The sequence below is a fragment of the Hyperolius riggenbachi genome, chromosome 10, assembly GCF_040937935.1.
Source record: "Hyperolius riggenbachi isolate aHypRig1 chromosome 10, aHypRig1.pri, whole genome shotgun sequence".
In the NCBI taxonomy this organism is placed as follows: domain Eukaryota; kingdom Metazoa; phylum Chordata; class Amphibia; order Anura; family Hyperoliidae; genus Hyperolius; species Hyperolius riggenbachi.
The window spans coordinates 162,433,392-162,453,504 of record NC_090655.1 but is presented as its reverse complement, the minus strand read 5'-3'; the positions used below and the strand labels follow the sequence as shown (position 1 = coordinate 162,453,504).

The 20,113-nt window shown below is 48.1% G+C and overlaps 1 protein-coding gene across 1 annotated transcript in view; it reads left to right on the top strand.

Moving 5' to 3' along the window:
* SH2D4B (SH2 domain containing 4B) overlaps positions 1-20,113 on the top strand; it is a 1,318,135-nt gene that overhangs the window by 488,219 nt on the left and 809,803 nt on the right. Inside the window, exon 2 of the mRNA XM_068258963.1 lies at positions 5,128-5,287. Coding sequence (XP_068115064.1) covers positions 5,128-5,287 — 160 coding nt within the window. The remainder of the gene's footprint in view (positions 1-5,127; positions 5,288-20,113) is intronic.

Genomic DNA, 20,113 nt, shown 5'->3' with positions numbered 1-20,113 from the left:
TGCCTAGCCACATCCTTTGTAGGCTTGCTCTATATATACCATGTGATATCACAGACCTGGGCTGGTCATAAGGGTTAGTCCTGTGAAACACTCCTGGAGTGTCAGCCTTGCTCATTGTTTGAAGATTAGCTTAGAGTAATTCCTGGGACTGCACTAGGCAGGTTCCCTAGTGCAGTTAGGATTGCATATCTGTTTTGTTTGTCTGTTGCGATTGTCCTGTCCCTGCGGTGGTCGACAGGAGATCGTTCTGATCTTTGTTCTTGGAGTATAGCTGGAGCAGCGGTTGCTACCAGCTATCTCATCTGCCTGTCTAGCTTGGATCGCACTCGCCTTGCGCTAGTGCCGTGGATCCTTCTGTTCTGTCTTCCTGGATCGCACTAGCCTCTTGCGCTAGTGCTGTGGATCCTATCTCTCACTTATTCCTGTTTTCGTGTATCTGTCTTGTCTGCTACGAATGCTTGCTGGAGGCTCAGTGAGGTAACCGTTAAGCAAGCGCTCGCGTCCTCTTTTTCATGTTTGTCTGTCGGTGGTTAGTTAGGCGTGCTTGTCTCTGTTGTGCTTAACACGCGGAGTCCGCGCATAAACGCGTGCACTGTTGCGAATGAGTGTGGTGTTCGCGTTTAGTTAGCGTTTGTTATTTTCCTTATCTTCTCATTGTATATTTGCTGTGCCTTTGCTACTCTCATGCTCTGCCTTGCTGTAGCCTTGTGTCACCTCTGGCAATCGCCTCTCTCGCGATTGCGTTCCTACTTCATATCTGCTGTTGTGTATGCACCATCGCGGGTTGGCGACTAGTTTGGTGCACACATATACAATCTGTCCCTTTGCTCAATCTCATTCACAATCGCTTCTCAGGCGATTACGTTCTCACTCAGTTTACTTTGTTGTGTGTCCGCCGTCGCAGGTTAGATTGGTGGACATACATACATTCCTCATCTGTGCTTATTCGTTCTTGTGTCGCTGTTAGCAACCGCCATCTCCGGCGATTGCCTTCTCACTTTATCTTCCTGGTTGTGTGTTCATCGTCGCAGGGTGGCGACTAGTTTGGTAAACACACATACCCTCTGTTGCTTTGATCTCTCTCTTTCAGGGCTATCTTGCCCTGCGTTTCTTCCCTTCGTGCAATTCCTGTCTGGCGTGTGTGGCAGGGCAGAGGAGCTGTTCCTCTGCACTCCACAACTCCATCTGCCGACAGGAATTTCCCTCTACAGGTGCATTGCACCTTTTGCTGGGTTCCCTCAAATTATACGCTTGTGGAGGATTTCCGCAGTGTCAGCGCACGCCCTGTGCGCTGATCATGGAGAGAATTCCACAATCGTTACAGGTACTCATTGGACTTTGGGACCCTTAGCGCAGTTAGGGTGCAAAAAAGTGCCACACATGTGGTATCGCCGTACTCGGGAGAAGTAGTATAATGTGTTTTGGGGTGGATTTTTACACATACCCATGCTGAGTGGGAGAAATATCTCTGTAAATGGACAATTGTGTGTAAAAAAATCAAAACATTGTCATTTACAGAGATATTTCTCCCACCCAGCATGGGTATGTGTAAAAATACACCCCAGAACACTTTATACTACTTTTCCTGAGTACGGCAATACCACATGTGTGGCACTTTTTTGCAGCCTAACTGCGCTAAGGGGCCCAAAGTCCAATGAGCACCTTTAGGCTTTACAGGGGTGCTTACAATTTAGCACCCCCAAAATGCCAGGACAGTAAGCACACCCCACAAATTACCCCATTTTGGAAAGTAGACACTTCAGGGTATTCAGAGAGGAGCATAGTGAGTCCATGGCAGATTTCATTTTTTTTGTCGCAAGTTAGAAGAAATGGAAAGTCAGAGATGCTTCAAAATGGGAAAATTCACTTTTGGCACCATAGTTTGTAAACGCTATAACTTTTACCCAAACCAATAAATATACACTGAATGGATTTTTTTTTATCAAAGACATGTAGCACACAATAAATTTGGACAAAAATGTATATAGAAATTTTACTTTATTTGAAAAATGTCAGCACAGAAAGTAAAAAAAAACATTTTTTTGACAAAATTCATGTCCTTTTTGATGAATATAATAAAAACTAAGAATCACAGCAGCAATCAAATAGCACCAAAAGAAAGCTGTATTAGTGACAAGAAAATGAGGTAAAATTCATTTAGGTGGTAGGTTGTATGACCGAGCAATAAACCGCGAAAGCTGCAGTGGTCTGAATGGAGAAAAAGGCTCTGGTCCTTAAGGGGTAAAAAGACTGTGGTCCTCAAGTGGTGAAAGGACATGGGCCCATATGCAATTAACTTTTTCACCTGAGTTTTCTCCTAGGAGATAATTTTTCATTTTCTATTACATTAATTTTTTAGCACTCTGCAATTGAAAAAGTACCACAAATTAGGTAAAATAGTACTATCAAACCTATTTTGAGTATGTTCTTGCTTGCTGGGGGTTTAAAAGGCATTTTAATTACAAATTTAAAAATATCACCTAGGAGAAAACTCAGGAGAAAAAATGAATTGCATATGGGCCATTATCCCCACACTTTGATTGGCCCAATAGGCTGCCTGTCACTTGACAGGAAACTTGACAAGCAGCCTATTGGGCCAATCAAAGTGAGGGGATAAAGTTCTTTAAAGGGATTGGACCCGCAAGGGCTCAGGGCAGGACAAGCGGAGCGTTCGTCATTGCCAATTAGCAGGCATAAGTTCATAGAGCTCGCTATGCTACACTGATCGGGCATGTTAACTCTGATAAGGTGTGTTAACTCCGATAAGGCATACTATTTGTCTTAGTGAATCTAGCCCAACATGCCTTATCTGAGTTAACATTCCTTATCAGAGTAGTATAGCGAGCGCTACACCGTTATGCCTGCTAATTGGCAATGACGAGAGCTCCACTCATCTTGCCCTGAGCCCCTGCGGGTCCAATCACTTTAACGGACATTATCCCCGCACTTTGATTGGCCCAATAGGCTGACTGTCACTTGACAGGAAACTTGACAGGTAGCCTATTGGGCCAGTCAAAGTGCGGGGATAATGTCCTTTAAAGTAATTGGACCCACAAGGGCTCAGGGCAGGACGAGTGGAGCTCTCGTCATTGCCAATTAGCAAGCATAAGTTTGTAGCGCTCGCTAGGCTACTCCGATAAGGTGTGTTTTCTCTGATAAGGCATGCTAACTCTGATAAGGCATGATATTTGTCTTAGTGAATCAACCCCAAGGTGTATAAAAGCACATGCAGAAAAGCGCATACAGAAAACTGACAGACAACTGTTTGTCTAAATAATGATGCTATCATAGAAGAAAAGTTAACTACAGATACACTCTGAACATAATAAAAAAAGTAAAAAAAAAATAGGAAAAGTTACCAGGGATCTTTATACAGCCATATTGCGGCTGTATAGCGATCCCTGGCCAAAGTCGACGGCTGTTCGCCTGCTATTTAAGTCAATGGAGCCCACTGTGAACGGTCGTTTTGCAATTTTTCAGGAAATCCATGTTCGCCATTTGAGAACGGAAAATTGTATGTTCACTACATCTCTTTTGTTAGCTTGCTTTATTTTATTTTTTAACTTAATAGGCACTAGTATCTGCATATTATACCCTATGAAAAATATGTCATTCTAAGTTTGAGTGCCAGTGCTATTTTGTTAAAGAAGCACTGTCGCAAAAATCTTAAAATATAAAATATATGTCAACACATACAAATAAGACGTATGTTTCTTCCAGCGTAAAATGTGCTGTACATTATGTTACTCCTATGTTGGTGTCATATACAGTAAGTAGTAGAAATCTGACATTACTAACAGGTTTTGGGCTAGTCCATCTCTCCATAGGGGATTCTCAGCATGGCCTTTATTCTTTATAAAGACACTTTCTGAAAAAGATTTATACAAAGGTGCTGGCCAGCCTGCCTGCTCACGTACACTTTTTGGCAGTTGGATGGAGCAACTGCCATTCACTAAGTGCTTTTGAAAATACAGAAAACCCTGAGAACCCCCCATAAGTAGATGGGCTAATCCAAAACCTGTTGGTACTGTCAGATTTCTACTATTTACTGTAAGTGACACCAACATAGGCGAAAAGGTAATTTAAGACTCATTTTATTCTGGAACTTCTCATTTGTATATGTTTACATATATTTTAGATTTTAAGATTTTCGCGACAGTGGTCCTTTAATTGTGGTTTTAAAGGATACCCGAAGCGACATGTGACATGATGATAGACATCTGTATGTACAGTGCCTATCACACAAATAACTATTCTATGTTCCTTTTTTTCTTTCTCTGCCTGAAATCGTTAAATATTAGGGGCTCGATTCACAAAGTGGTGCTAACCCAGTTAGCACGCCTAAAAGACTTTAGGCGTGATAACCATTGCACCACACTGGTTAAAAAGCCAGTTTAGGCGTGATAAGTTTAGATAAGTTTAGATCGCGCGCAAAGTCCAGCACGCAAAGCAGCGCCATTAAACTCTATGCGAAGTGCACCCGACTTTGCTAGCGCAAAACTTTTGATCAGCTGTGCACTGCGGTGCTAACCCAGTTGGTGCTATACTTGTCACGCCTAAACTTATCACACCTAAACTTATCACGCCTAAACTTATCACGCCTAAACTCATCACGCCTAAACTTATCACACCTAAACTTATCACACCTAAACTTATCACGCCTAAACTGAGTTTAGGCATGATAAAGGGCTTTTCACCAGCATGCTAACTGTTAGCACCACTTTGTGAATCAAGCCCTAGGTATGTAAGTGGCTGACTCAGTCCTGACTCAGGCAGGAAGTGACCACAGTGTGACCCTCACTGATAAGAAATTCCCCTTTTTACCTCTGTATTGCTCTCAGAAGCCATTTTCTGCTAGGAGCATGTTTTATAGTTCGAGTTTCTTATCAGTGAGGGTCACACTGTAGTCACTTCCTGTCTGAGTCAGGACTGAGTACCTGATATTTAACTTTCAGGCAGAAAAAGAAAAAAAGGAAAACCGCATAGTTATTTGTGTGATAGGCACTGTACATACACATGTCTATCTCATCCTTTAACTCAGGAAATTGGATCTTCTGTATTTTTACTATATCTACCAGAAATAATATGTTATGAAGTAGTATATTTTGTATTTTTTGTTTTCTATAGACAATTCTAAACACATACAGTGGTTACGGGGAACTGATGGCGAAGTATGGGTCTGGATCATGGGTGAAGGCCAAGGAGATAAGCCATATGAACAAATAGCTGAGGAACTCATGGCCAAGAAGGCCAGGCAACAAGCCCAAAAGGAGGCAGAAGAACAATGGTGAGACACTGGTTTGGGTTTATGTGCCTGCTGCCTATCCTTCTCACTAATTTTTTTTTTCAAGAAAAATGCTTTTTATTGAGCAAAATATAAATAAGTTTCGCAAACAGTGTACATTTGTCAACCATATAAATTTGAGACATGCAACAATTGCAAGGGATATGTGTACTAATGCTTCATTGAAGGACACAAAGAGACATATCAATCTAAACTGTACTCTTCTCAAAACAAAAGCATATAGAGCACCCAGCCCAAGATAACATCTCACAGATCTGGAGTCTAGGGAGAGGGGAATCAAGCACTCCAAGGAGACCAAACTGTGCTTTATGATTAAGAAGGGAAGAGGTTATCTTATCCATCCAGTAGTACGCATTCATTTTATGGATTAAGACAGGGAAGGGGATAGCAGGGGGCCTCCATTCTTTTTTTATGATAGCTTTGGTGGCATTACAAAAATGCACCTACAGCCTGTTTTTACACTTAGTGAGATAGGGCTATCCAAGGATTAGGGGGATACCAGTGTCCAGAACCTGTGTGGCCAATCTAAACCTCTCAAACCAAAACTGCTGTATAGATGGACAAGACCACCAACAATGTTCCTGGTTTGCAGGGCGACCACATCCCCTAAAGCAAGTATCTACAGGAGCTATGCCTCTCTTGAACAGAAGGGAGTAGGTTCTGTACCAGTCTAGGGATGTCGCGAGCCTTCGCGGAAGGTTTGGTTCGCGGAAAAGTTTGCGAACCGCAATAGACTTCAATGGGGAGGCGAACTTTGAAAAATAGAACAAATTATGCTGGCCACAAAAGTAATGGAAAACATGTTTCAAGGGGTCTAACACCTGGAGGGAGGCATGGCGGAGTGGGATACATGCCCAAAGTCCCGGGGAAAAATCTGGATTTGACGCAAAGCAGCTTTTTAAGGGCAGAAATCACATTGAATGCTAAATTGCAGGCCTAAAGTGCTTTAAAACATCTTGCATGTGTATACATCAATCAGGGAGTGTAATTAGAGTTCTGCTTCACACTGACACACCAAACTCACTGGGTAACGCACCGCAAACAGCTGTTTGCGTAGTGACAGCCGAGACACTCAAATAGCCGGCGGTCATTGCTTCATTGTGATACGCAAGCCCCTTCACCGCGGCAAGGTAATGATCACAAAGGGAGATGGGCACATGTACATGCCTTTTGTTTTTTTTTTTGTTGCAGCCGCCCGCAGTGCAGCCAGAAAAATTAGGCAGGCATGTACATGCACCAGATAAATTAGTGTAGCAGCCGCTGCTAGCAGCGGCCTTAAAAATTCAGGAATCCGCCTAGAGTCCTGGACCCTGTTGGTGGTGGCGGAGAAGGCAAGTGGCCTGCAGGCAGAGATGCTGTGTGTGGGGACTGACTTAGTCTTCAGTCGTGCAGTAGCCCTCAGTGATCCATGCCTCATTCATTTTGATAAAGGTACTGAACACTGTCGTGACTTATGCGACTTCTCTTCTCAGTGACAATGCCTCCAGCTGCACTGAAGGTCCTTTCTGACAGGAAGCTTGCGGCAGGGCAAGAGAGAAGTTGGATGGCAAATTGGGACGGCTCTGGCCACAGGTCAAGCCTGCGCAACCAGTAGTCCAAGGGTTCATCGTTGCTGCTCGCAGTGTCTACATCCACACTCAAGGCCAGGTAGTCGGCTACCTGCCGGTCCAGGCGTTGGTGGAGAGTGGATCCAGAAGGACTATGGCAAGGCGTTGGAGTAAAGAATGTCCGTAAGTCCAACATCACACTGAGATCGCTGGAGCGTCCTGTCCTTGCCTGCGTGGACTTGGGAGGAGGAAGATTACTGCCAGTGGTACCTTGATTGCGTTGTGCTGCCACATCACCCTTAAACGCATTGTAAAGCATCATTGACAGCTTGTTCTGCAAGTGCTGCATCCTTTCCGCCTTGTGTTGAGTTGGTCCGAAGTGTAGACACCGGCACCATCGATTTATATATGCTCTTTTACTTTTAGGAAAGACACAGTGACATAAAAAACAGCAACGTTTTGGAGGGGACCCCCTCCTTTCTCAAGCCAGTGTCAGTGTCTGATCATACAAAATCACAACAGCTTTATATACTAGACATACCTTGGAGAATATCCAATCACATTCAAATTATGCCTATGGCGATCAATCCCCTTACCACGCTTCAGGCGGACCTGATGGGGAACTCTATTGCTAATATTTAAATGTGCGCTTTGCTCAGCAAACTTACTATGCGCAGGAACGGAGAGAGTTGGCCGCGTCCATGCGCACATCCACCTGTGGCGCCGACCAATCAACCCCGAGGAGATGGTAGCGTCATCATGGTCACGCCTCCGGTGGAGACGGACCTGCCTCTTGTGTAATGTTCTCTATATTGCAATTTTCTATATAGTTGGATGCCTTTAGTGTCATGTTATTTTTATTTTTTATCTTATTTTATTTTTATGCATCTAATTTTATTGTTACAGTTCTTCACAGGTCCCCTAATGTTTGGACATTTCCTATCTGCATAGCGCGGAGGGGAGAGATGGCTATAGTCTATGTGCACTCCACCGAGAGCACGTGGGCGGTCTGTTTACATTTCGCCCACGTGACTCGGTGATGTCTGAACCAGAGGAGGCGGCGTTATGTCGCGCTCTCGAGCCAGCGAGGTTTCCCATCAGGTCCGTCTCCACCGGAGGCGTGACCATGATGACGCTACCATCTCCTCGGGGCTGATTGGTCGGCACCACAGGTGGATGTGCGCATGGACGCGGCCGACTCTCTCCGTTCCTGCGCATAGTAAGTTTGCTGAGCAAAGCGCACATTTAAATATTAGCAATAGAGTTCCCCATCAGGTCCGCCTGAAGCGTGGTAAGGGGATTGGTCGCCATAGGCATAATTTGAATGTGATTGGATATTCTCCAAGGTATGTCTAGTATATAAAGCTGTTGTGATTTTGTATGATCAGACACTGACACTGGCTTGAGAAAGGAGGGGGTCCCCTCCGAAACGTTGCTGTTTTTTATGTCAATGTGTCTTTCCTAAAAATAAAAGAGCTTATATAAATCGATGGTGCCGGTCTCTACACTTCGGATTACAATTGGAACCAGGAGTGCTGCCTGATTCCGTGACCTGGGCACATCAAAAGAGATTGGACAGGAGTGCTGTCTACTAGCACTTTGTGTTGAGTTGATAACAGGTCCGCCACTTTGTGCCTGTACTGAGGGTCTAGTAGCGTGGCCACCCAGTACAGGTCATTCGCCTTGAGTTTTTGATACGGGGGTCCCTCAACAGGCTGGACAACATGAAAGAGGCCATCTGCACAAAACTGGATGCAGACGTACTCTCCATCTCCTCTTGCTCTTCTCTCAGTGACGGCACGCAACTCCTCTTCCTCCCCCCAGCCACGGACAATACCACGGGAACGTGGAGTAGCAGAAGCCCCCTGTGACGGCTGCCGCGGTTGTTCTTCTTCCTCCTCCACAGAAACACCTTCCTCATCATCATCATCATCCGAGTCTGACTCCTCTCCTTCCCCACACGACTCCTCTTCTTCCTCCTCCTCCCCCCTCTGTGCTGCCGCAGGTGTTGAGGAAACCTCTGGTTCAGGTGAAAATCGCTCCCACGACTCCTCCTGCTGTAACTGTTCTTGTTCACGCTCCTCCACAGCTTTATCCACCACTCTACGCACGACACGCTCCAGGAAGTAAGCGTAGGGGATCATGTCGCTGATGGTGCCCACAGCGCGACTCACCAGTTTGGTCACCTCCTCAAAGGGCTCCATGACCCTGCACGCATTTCGCATCAGTGTCCAGTTGTTGGGCCACAACATCCCCATCTTCACAGATTGTGTCCTTGTACTGTAATTATACAGGTACTGGGTGACGGCTTTCTCCTGGTCTAGCAGGTGAGAGAACATGAGCAGGGTGGAATTCCAGCGAGTCGGGCTATCGCAAATCAGGCGTCTCACCGGCAAGTTGTTTCTACGCTGAACGTCCGCAAAGCGTGCCATGGCCATGTAAGATCGCCTGAAATGCCCACACAACTTCCTGGCCTGCTTCAGGACGTCCTCTAAGCCTGGGTACTTGGACACAAATCTTTGCACGACCAGATTCAGCACATGTGCCATGCAGGGTACATGTGTCAGCTTTCCCAAATTCAATGCGGAAATGAGGTTGCTGCCGTTGTCACACACCACGTTGCCGATCTCCAGCTTGTGCAGGGTCAGCCATTGCTCCACCTGTTTGTTAAGAGCAGCCAGGAGAGCTGCTCCAGTATGACTCTCCGCTTTGAAGCAAGACATGTCTAAGACACCGTCGTACCTGGCATGCAGCATAGGCCCTGGGATGCGGGGGCTGTGTAGCTGGAGAGGAGATCGCGGCACCAGCCATGGAGGAGGAGGAGGATGACGACAGCGAAGTGGATGTAGCAGGTGGAGAGGAGGTGGCAGGAGGCCTGCCTGCAAGCCGTGGAGGTGTGACAAGTCTGTCCGCTGCGCAGCCACGTATTCCCTGCTTGCTGCCATCGGTCACCAGGTTTACCCAATGGGCTGTGTACGTAATGTAGCGGCCCTGCCCATGCTTGGCAGACCAGGCATCCGTGGTCAGGTGGACCCTTGACCCAACGCTCTTCGCAATAGATGACACCACTTGCCTCTCAACTGCACGGTACAGTTTGGGTATGGCCTTTTGTGAAAAATAATTGCGGCCTGGTATCTTCCACTGTGGTGTACTAATGGCCACAAACTTACGGAAAGCCTCTGACTCCACCAGCTTGTATGGTAATAGCTGGCGAGCTAATAGTTCCGCCACGCCAGCTGTCAGACGCCGGGCAAGAGGGTCCAGAATATATAGAGAAGGTCAGGTGCACAGGGCTGCTTCACTGGGCCTCTCCGGAGTGCTCCAGACCCAATAACAGTTCCACTTAGCCAAATACTTTGAAGTTGAAAGCGGTGGGCACATACAGCATAAAAAAGCCTTTATTGGAAAAAGTATAAAAAATGTGTACAAAAAATACAACAGCTACAGTTGCTAGGAGAGCGAGAGGGGGACAAGCATGCACAAGAAAGTCGACAGCTGTTTCACACTCCTCTAACGAGCGCTTCCTCAGGACAAATGAGCCCCCCAGAGATCACCCCTTAAATACCTTGTTTGCAGGTGGACCAGCGGAGGAAGGAGGACGTCAGATGGAGCGCACCCACCATCGCCGCAGACTGCACTTCCGGGACGCCAACTGCGTTCCACAAACCGGAAGGCGCGGGCCGGAAGTTGTCACCCAATCTCCTGAGCCAATCGGGAGCGAGCGCCACCGGCGCTACGCTCTCAAAGATACAGGGGTAGTCTAACCAAACGGGGCCCCACCCCTAGAAACCCTGGAAAAGGTATAGCCACGCCCAACACCCTACGAGTGCAGGGACGCAGCAAAACATAGGGATACGCCTTCCTGTTAGAGAAAGTTAGCGTCCCTAGCAACACAAAGGACAGCTACAAAGACTGACAGCATTGGCTGTCTATTTCTACAATAAACAGGAGAGCAAAACCAGGGATCAAACCTCCCACCCTACTCAATACATAACCATAAGTATGGAAGGTGCCCTAACAGAAACAGAGCCGGGCAAGAGGATGACTGGCAGACATTTGCTTCTTACGCTCAAATACTTCCTTTACGGACAGCTGGGTACTGCTGTGGGCAGAGGAGAAGGAACCGATCAAGGGCAGAGGCGGTGTGGAGGAGGGTGGCTGTGAAGGTGCAAGGGGAAAGCGGATGAAGACGATGCACCGGAAGGAGGAAGAGCAGGAGGAGGGTGGCTTTTCTTTTGGGTTCTGCTTTTCCTCAGGTGTTCTTGCCATAGCTGTTTATGCCTTTTCTCCAGGTGCCTTCTTAAGGCACTTGTCCCTATGTGAGAGTTGGCTTTTCTATGGCTCAATTTTTGCTGGCAGAGAGAAAATATGGCTTTGCTCCGATCTGAGACACACGTTAAAAAATGTCCAAACCGCTGAGCCCCCCTGGGGTGATGGCGCTACGGTGGCATCAGCAGCTGACGTTGAAGCTGGAATGTCCATAGCTGGTGATACATGGCATCGGACACTGCCCCCGGCTGTTTCTGAGGACGAGCTCCCTCTGCTTCTATCATGGAGTCGTCTCCTCCTACTCCTCTCTGACTCCCCCTCTGAACTGTCCCCCTGGTCATCTCCTCTACTGGGAACATACGTGGCATCTGTATAATCATCATCATAATCCTCCTGCCCAGCTTCGCTTTCCTCAGACACCTCCACAACTGCATTAACTTCAGGTGGTTTATCATCACCCTCCTCACACGTTACGTCCATACTATCACCACCTAACTCAGACGTATGAGGTGGTGTACCTGCGCCTTCTTCTTGTTGTTGCAGTAGTGGCTGTGAATCAGTGATTTCACCACCACCACCAAATAACTCCTGTGAAGTGTCAAATGCAGCAAATGTGGTGCTTGTACTAGCGCTGGTGGCACTGGCTGCGGGAGATGAGGTGTTCTGTGCTAAATATTCAAGCAGGTCCTGATCTTGGGAAGTGATGGCACGTGCCTTCTTCTGAGCACTGTATTTTGGGCCAGGTCAGCACGAAATCACAGCAACACCACCTCGCACAGACCTGCCGGTGCCAGGTGGCCTTCCTCTGGGTCTGCCTCTACCTTTTCCTCTACTTGGTTTGTTCATTTTGTCCATCTCGGGGGGATGCTAGGTATATGCAGTGAGCTGAGTTCACTCAACACAACAGGTAGTTATATGCAGTGAGGTGGGTTCACTGAACAATAAAGATAGTTATATGCAGTGAGCTGGGTTCACTGAACAGTAAAGGTAGTTATATGCAGTGAGGTGGGTTCACTGAACAGTAAAGGTAGTTATATGCAGTGAGCTGGGTTCACTCAACACAACAGGTAGTTAGATGCAGTGAGGTGGGTTCACTGAACAATAAAGGTAGTTATATGCAGTAAGCTGGGTTCACTAAACAATAAAGGTAGTTATATGCAGTGAGCTGGCTTCACTCAACACAACAGGTAGTTAGATGCAGTGAGGTGGGTTCACTCAACAATAATGGTAGTTATATGCAGTGAGCTGGATTCACTGAACAGTAAAGGTAGTTATATGCAGTGAGCTGGGTTCACTCCAACACAACAGGTAGTTAGATGCAGTGAGGTGGGTTCACTGAACAATAAAGGTAGTTATATGCAGTGAGCTGGGTTCACTAAACAACAAAGGTAGGTATATGCAGTGAGGTGGGTTCACTCAACACAACAGGGAGTTATATGCAGTGAGCTGGGTTCACTCAACACAACAGTTAGTTATATGCAGTGAGGTGGGTTCACTGAACAGTAAAGGTAGTTATATGCAGTGAGGTGGGTTCACTCAACACAACAGGTAGTTATATGCAGTGAGGTGGGTTCACATTGACACTGACTGTGCTGTGCTGCCAGCTCCATTCCATCCAGCTATCTGTGTCACAGACTGTGCTGTGCTGTCGCTCCATACCATCTAGCCTGCTCCCAACTTCTTATCCGTGCCTTTGCTTGCCTGTGCTGTGCTGCCTGCTCCATATCATCTAACTGTGCCCTGATCTGTGCTTTGCCGCCTGCCCCACATCATCTACTGGGCCTGTGTCCGTGCTGGGCTGCCTGCTTCGCACCACACTTGGACCACCGTCTGTGTTGTGCTGCCTGCCCCACTTCACCTGTTCGGTCCACTTTTTGTGCTGCACCCACCGCACCATCCAATGTGCCACACTGTGCTATGCCGCCTGCTCCAGCCCATCTGGCTGTGCCCCACACCGTGACGGGCTGCCCGACCCTCGCCATCTATCTGTGTCTGTCTGGGTTGTACGCCTGCTCCACACCACCTGCACCTCATCTGAGTCACTGTAGGCACACACTGTGCTGCACACTGCACCTACCATGGTAGCTGTGCCATGGCCAGAGTGCGGTCTGCCACCCTTTCTAGGGAGGCCCTACTTAGATGGGAACCCACGGTCAGTCCCAATCATTCACCGAATTCTTCCCTGTGGAACACTGTCACCGATCACATCAAATATCTCTCCACCAAGCGAGCCCCATACAAACGCCGCCACAGAGGTAGGAGGGCCAGGGCCCAGGTCCGACTTTAAAAGGAAGGGCCTACGCTCCCCTGTCCCTGCCATCCTACTTGCAAACGTCTGCTCACTCCCCAACAAACTTGACGAGCTGCTCCTCCTACTCGGCAGCAAACCCCAGATCAGCAAGTATACCCCTGTTTTCTGTTTCACCGAAACCTGGCTGTGCAACAGCAACCCCGATGACTCTCTGCAAGTACCAGGCCACAGCCTCCTAAGAGCAGACCGTGACGCAGCCCTCTCTGGGAAAACAAGAGGGGGTGGTATCTGCTTTTACATAAACACATCCTGGTGCTCCAACACCATCACTCTCCACAAGGCCTGCACCCCAGATGTTGAGATCCTTGCCATAAACTGCAGGCCTCGGTACTCCCTGAGGGAGTTCTCTTCCCTTGTCCTCGTTGGGGTCTACATTCCTCCCGACGCATGCTCCAGGACTGCCCTGCAAGAAATCAGCAACTGTATCTCGCGCTGGGAAACAGCCCTCCCGGAGGCCCTGTTCATCATCTTGGGCGACTTCAACAAGGCGAACCTTCGGCACGTGTTGCCCCGCTACAAGCAGCACATCACCTGTCCTACCAGGAACTGTAACATCCTAGACCACTGCTACACGGTCCACAAGTGTGCTTACAAGGCCATCCAAGGAGCCCCCCTTGGGAACTCTGACCACAACACAATACACCTGATCCCTACCTACAGGAGGCTCCTGGAGACCTCAAAGCCCATCGTCAAAACCTCAAAAAAATGGACAGCAGATGCCAAACTGGAGCTTTGAAACCACCAACTGGTCGACTCTGGAGGCACCCACCCTTGATGAATGGGCCGAGAATGTCACCTCCTACATTAGCTTTTGTGAAGAAGCGTGTATTCCGTCTAAGTCCTTCAGAGTCTATCCCAACAACAAGCCCTGGTTCAATGACAGACTTCGCCGGCTTCGGAAACGCAAAAAGGAAGCGCACAAGTCCGGCTCCCCTGAGGAATTCAGAGAGGCCAGGCACGCCCTGAAAAGAGAACTGCGTTTGGCAAAAAGGGCCTATGCCGAAAAGCTGGGGCTCTGCCTCCAGTCAACCAACACACGGGAGGTATGGAAGGGCCTGAGAGCAGCCACGAACTTCAAATCAGCACCCCTGACGGTGACCCCTAGCCCTCGACTGGCGGAGGAGCTCAATGAGTTCTACTGCAGGTTCGAGCAACATCCCATCCAGCCTGTGAGCCACGCAGTTTCGCCCCCTCCCCCCGTGGGTGAACTCGTCTCCCTGGCGCCTGGTACCGTTCGGAAATCAGAGGTACTCCGGCACCTCCGCAAGCTGAACCCCAGGAAATCTTCCGGCCCGGACGGAGTGTCATCTATCTGCTTGCGAACCTGTGCCGACCAGCTAGCCCCTGTGCTCACCTCCTTATTTAAGAAGTCTTTATCGGGGGGTACAGTCCCCTCCTGTTTTAAGAGGTCTACAATTGTACCAGTCCCAAAAAAAACAGGCAGTACTGAGCAAAATAACTTCCCTCCGGTGGCCCTAACCTCTAATATCATGAAGCTCCTCGAGCGGCTGGTCCTTGCCCACCTGAAGAGGTCCACAAACGCCCTTTTAGACCCGCTCCAATTTGCATATAGGGCAAACCGATCCGTGGAGGATGCCATCAATGTCAGCATGGCCCACATCACTGAGCACCTGGACAGCCCCGCCTCCTATGCTAGGATTCTGTTCCTAGACTTTAGCTCAGCGTTCAACACGATCTGCCCTGACATCCTGATCACCAATCTGACACAGCTCGGAATTGATCCTACTCTCCGAGCATGGATCAAAGACTTCTTGACTGACAGAACGCAGCAGGTGAAGCTTGGCAACTACTACTCCAGCGTCCGGACCACCAATACAGGGGCTCCACAAGGCTGTGTTCTATCACCTCTACTGTTCTCCCTCTATACCAACAACTGCATCTCATCCGCCGACTCTGTGAAGGTCATCAAATTTGCAGACGACACCACCATCATCGGCCTTATTGGTAGCAACGGGGAGCACGAATACCGCAGCGAAGTCGAGAGGATATGCAACTGGTGCAGTGACAACAACCTAGTCCTCAACACAGCAAAGACTGTTGAACTAGTCGTAGATTTCAGGAGAAACCCTCCACCCCTCCCACCTGTCCTCATTGGAGGGACTGAAGTCTCTAGGGTGTCATCGGTTCGGTTCCTCGGCACGACTCTCACTAACAACCTGAAATGGGGGCTAAACACCACCAAAATTCAGAAGAAATCCCAGCAGCGGCTGTTCTTTCTGCGCCAACTGAAGAGATTTGGTATGCCCAAGGAGCTGCTGACCAGCTTCTATACCGCCACCATAGAATCCATCCTCTGCTCCTCTGTAATTGTCTGGTATGCGGGCGCAGCGGCAAGCGACAAACACAAGCTGCAGAGAGTCATAATTGACGCGGAGAAGATCATCGGTTCTCCTCTTCCACCTCTTGATCTCCTCCACTCCTCTAGGATGGGGAAGAGGGCAACCATGATCTCCCGCGACCCCTCTCACCCAGGCAGCCATTACTTCAGGCTCCTCCCATTGGGCCGCCGCTACAGGACTATACCATCCAAAACTACCAGACGGAAGAACACCTTCTTCCCCCAAGCTGTTTGGCTACTGAACTCCAACCTTCCCCGGCCCGGCCTGCATTTCTAACTGCTGGGCTGGTCACCCGGTTCCCGCCGCTGCCTGCCCTGGTTCTTTATCCGTAAATGGCCTGGCCTTTCACCAGCACCTTCTTATTTTCACCGGACTGTACTGCACAGCAGTGAAATGGCCGTTACGAACTGACTACTGCATTCTATTTCTGTATGTGTTTTTTGTGCGTCTGGTTATACTTTGTCTGTCTTTACTCTGTCTATGCCATGTGTACCACAAATAATTCCGATTACAGCTCTTCTGTGCTTGGCGAAATAAAACTGATTCTGATTCTGATTCTGAACAATAAAGGTAGTTATATGCAGTGAGGTGGGTTCACTCAACAGTAAAGGTAGTTAAATGCAGTGAGGTGGGTTCACTCAACACAACAGGTAGTTATATGCAGTGAGGTGGGTTCACTCAACACAACAGGTAGTTAGATGCAGTGAGCTGGGTTCACTCAACAGAAAGCTAGGTATATGCAGTGATGAGGTGGGTTAAGTAACCACAACAGGTACTGGGTATATGCAGTACTGGGTAGTACAATGTGCAGACAATGTGCAGCTCCCTGTCACACACACAGGTAGTCACTGAATGTGCTGGATTGCTGGCAGTGGCACACACAGTATGAATTAGCAAGCCTGTGTCTGCAACAAAAGTGTCAGTTTGACAAAAGAAAAAAAAAAAAGAACAGGATTAGCTCTGAAAAGAGTTGTTGAGGGGTGCTATAAAAGCAATAATAATCAGCCAGGAGCAAGCTAAGCAACCAAGAACCTAACTAATCTGTCCCTAGGAGAACAATCTGCAGCAGCTCACCCTAGTCTGTCTAATAGCAGGCAGACGAGTGAGTGTAATGGCCGCCAGAGGCTGCCTTATATAAGGGGGGGGGGGGCTCCAGGGCTTAGTGTAGCCTGAATGGCTACAATGTGCCTGCTGACTGTGATGCAGAGGGTCAAAGTTGACCCTCGTAGTGCATTATGGGGTGAATCGAACTTCCACAAAAGTTCGCCTGGTTCAGGCGAACGCGAACCACCAAAGTTCGCCTGGAACTGTTTGCCGGCGAACCATTCACTACATCTCTATACCAGTCATAAAAGATTTTATAAAGATTTTATAACCTTACTCTCTGATATCACAATTAATAAAAGATGTTGCTAAATCAAGGAAGATATTGTCCCATTCTTCAATAGACCAGATATCACACAGCCATGCTACCATTTGGACATGGCAGGTGTCACATCAACAAGTCGTTTATACCAAATTTCAGATTAAAAAGAAGAAATAACACCTGGGGTATGAGTGTAATTAATAAACTCTTTTTCGACCAGTGCCGGTTAAGCATCCAGCCCTGCTTTAAGGAAACTTTGGACAAAATGTCTCACTTGAAGATCAGAAAATTTTAGATCGTATTTAGCTGTAAGGCTAAGCCAGAAAACAACCTCCCCTTCCTAAAACAAATATTGAGGCGTAGCAATAACCATAGCAGCTGCTATGGGGCCCTGGAGCAGAGGGGGCCCAAGTGATACTTGATATATTCACTACTTTCTTGTTTTCCTCCACCCACTGATTTTGTCTCAGTGCCCATGGACTATGTGCAGCAGGGGTGCTCATCAGGACTCTCGAATGCGAATCTACCAAAAATTCGGGTAGATTTTCCGTGTTGCCGAAGTCGAAGCCTAACTCAAAGTTACCAAATTCGAATGCGAAGGTTCCTGAATGTCGCACTCGAATTCGGACGGATGATGCGTGGGCTCGGCTTGTTCGGCTTCGGTATTCGGGGATGACGTCATTGGGCCAATCAGAAGTCCTCCACCCGAGGCCCTGGCAACTCTAGCAACCAATCAGAGGAGGGGAGCCTGGCCCTCCCCTCCTCTATATAAGGCGGCGGCCATCTTGCGGAGCCCCGTCCTTGCTTTGTGACTTGTGTGGTACTGAGAGCTTCTCCAGTGCTGCTGCGTCTGAGCAAGTGCATTCTTGTGCTAAACCTAGCGTTTTGCATCCTGATCACCTCCTAAACACATTGATTGTACTCATATTTAGTTAGATAGTAATTTGATTGTTTGTAGTCAGCTAGTGTATACTGTTCTGTGCTAGGCTAGTGTTAGTCTGTGTGCAGGCTAGGCCTGCTAGCCTAGGGCAGCCTTAGCCTACTACTAGCTTAGGTAGGTTAGGGATTATAGGTATTTTTGTACTAGTACTAGTGTAGTTAATTTGTACTACTATAGTCTGTTGGTTTATAGCTTCAGTACTGTGTTAGTTAATAGTTAGTTACTGACTGTGTACAGGCCAGCATCTGTTGTGATCTGTGACAGACAGTCATCTGCCTGACCCGATTGATTGCCTCCGATCATGTGTAACCAACTTTAATTGTCACCCACTGTCTGGCACACGACTTAGTTATTGTGTAGTACACTAGCGGAGTACATTTGAATTCGGCGCCGGTAGACTTGGGCGCAGGATCCAGCTGTTATATGGCTGGTCCTACTTCTGCACAAGTCCAGGCCGAATTAATTACTATTCCCCCTCCAGGCCACCATGGATAATGGGGGAATTAAATAATTCGGCCTCCAGCGCCTGCTGGAAGCCGAATTATTATGATTTTTAAGCAACCTCGGCTCCGTCTTCTGACGGCGCCGACGTTACGCACTAGCGATTTATAGTTAGTTGCATACTACTACTACCTGTTCAGTTAATTTCTACTGTTAGTCTGTGAGTTTATTAGCTTCTGTACTGTGTAATAAATAATAGTTACATCACAGGCCAGCATCCGTTGTGACCTGTGACTGTCATCTGCCCGACACGATTGATTGCGTCTGACTGTGTGTGACCGACTTTAATTGGCACCCACTGTCTGGCACATGACTTAGTTATTGTGTAGTACACTAGGGATTTATTAGTTACTTGCGTACTACTACCCGTTCAGTTAATTTCTACTGTTAGTCTGTGAGTTTATTAGCTTTTGTACTGTGTAATAAATAATGGCTACATCACAGGCCAGCATCCATTGTGACCTGTGACTGTCATCTGCCCGACCCTATTGATTGATTGCCACCGACCGTGTGTGACCGACTTTAATCGTCACTGTCCATCACACGAGTTAGTTAGTACTGTAGACTATCTTACTGCTGTTAGTAGTACTAGTACAACTATTTAAATAATAATAAAAAAAAACCTTTCATTTTTTGTTGTCACCCAACACCAGTCACCAGCAACCCAGACTTTATTCAAGTTTACACCCTTTCCCGCCCCTTTCTACACATATATATATATATATATATATATTTTTTTTTTATTGCATTTCCATATTATTGCACAATGACTGGCAGAGGTAGAGGGCGAGGCACCATCAGGAGAGGCAGCGCCATTGCAGCAGCAGGTCTGTGACTGATCCGCCGGCAGCCACTGACCGCAGAGTTGTGGAGGAAGGAGCAGAGGTGCAAAACACCAGCGTGTTGTGCCCATCTTTGAGATGGGTCATCGCCCCCGGCCCATTGCGGAGAGCCAAGTAGAGGCTGTGGTGGAAATTATGGCGGATCAGCAAGCCACCGTTTCCAGCCAGACCTCCAGCGCCAGTGAGACCAGTGCCACCACCACCAGCTCTCCGGTGCGCAGCAGGCCTCCACCACCGCTTGAAGTCATGGTCACGGTGACCCCATCGACCAGCCTACCCTCAATGAGCTCGCTCTTCACCCCAGGGACCACGAGCGCTTTGAGGGATGTTGTGGAGCAGTTTGAGCAGGAGATGATGGGGACATGCAAGGAGGAGGAGGAGTTTGTTGTTGGCGCTGATGAGGAGGGGCGTGATGCAGGGGATTTTGGGGTAGAGGAGTTGGTTGAGGCAGGCTCAGAGGAGATGTTTGGGGATGATGATGATGTGCAGTTGGATCCTTCCTATGTGCCACCAGTATCACCAGCACAGTTGGTTGAAGGCAGCTCGTCATCGGAGGAGGAGGCGTCTCTGGTGCGGCAGCAGCAAGGCGGCCAGCACAGGACGGGAAAGGCAGGAGCCACAGCCTGCTGCTTCAGCCGCTACCACCACCCGCAGCAAACCTCCAACCAAACC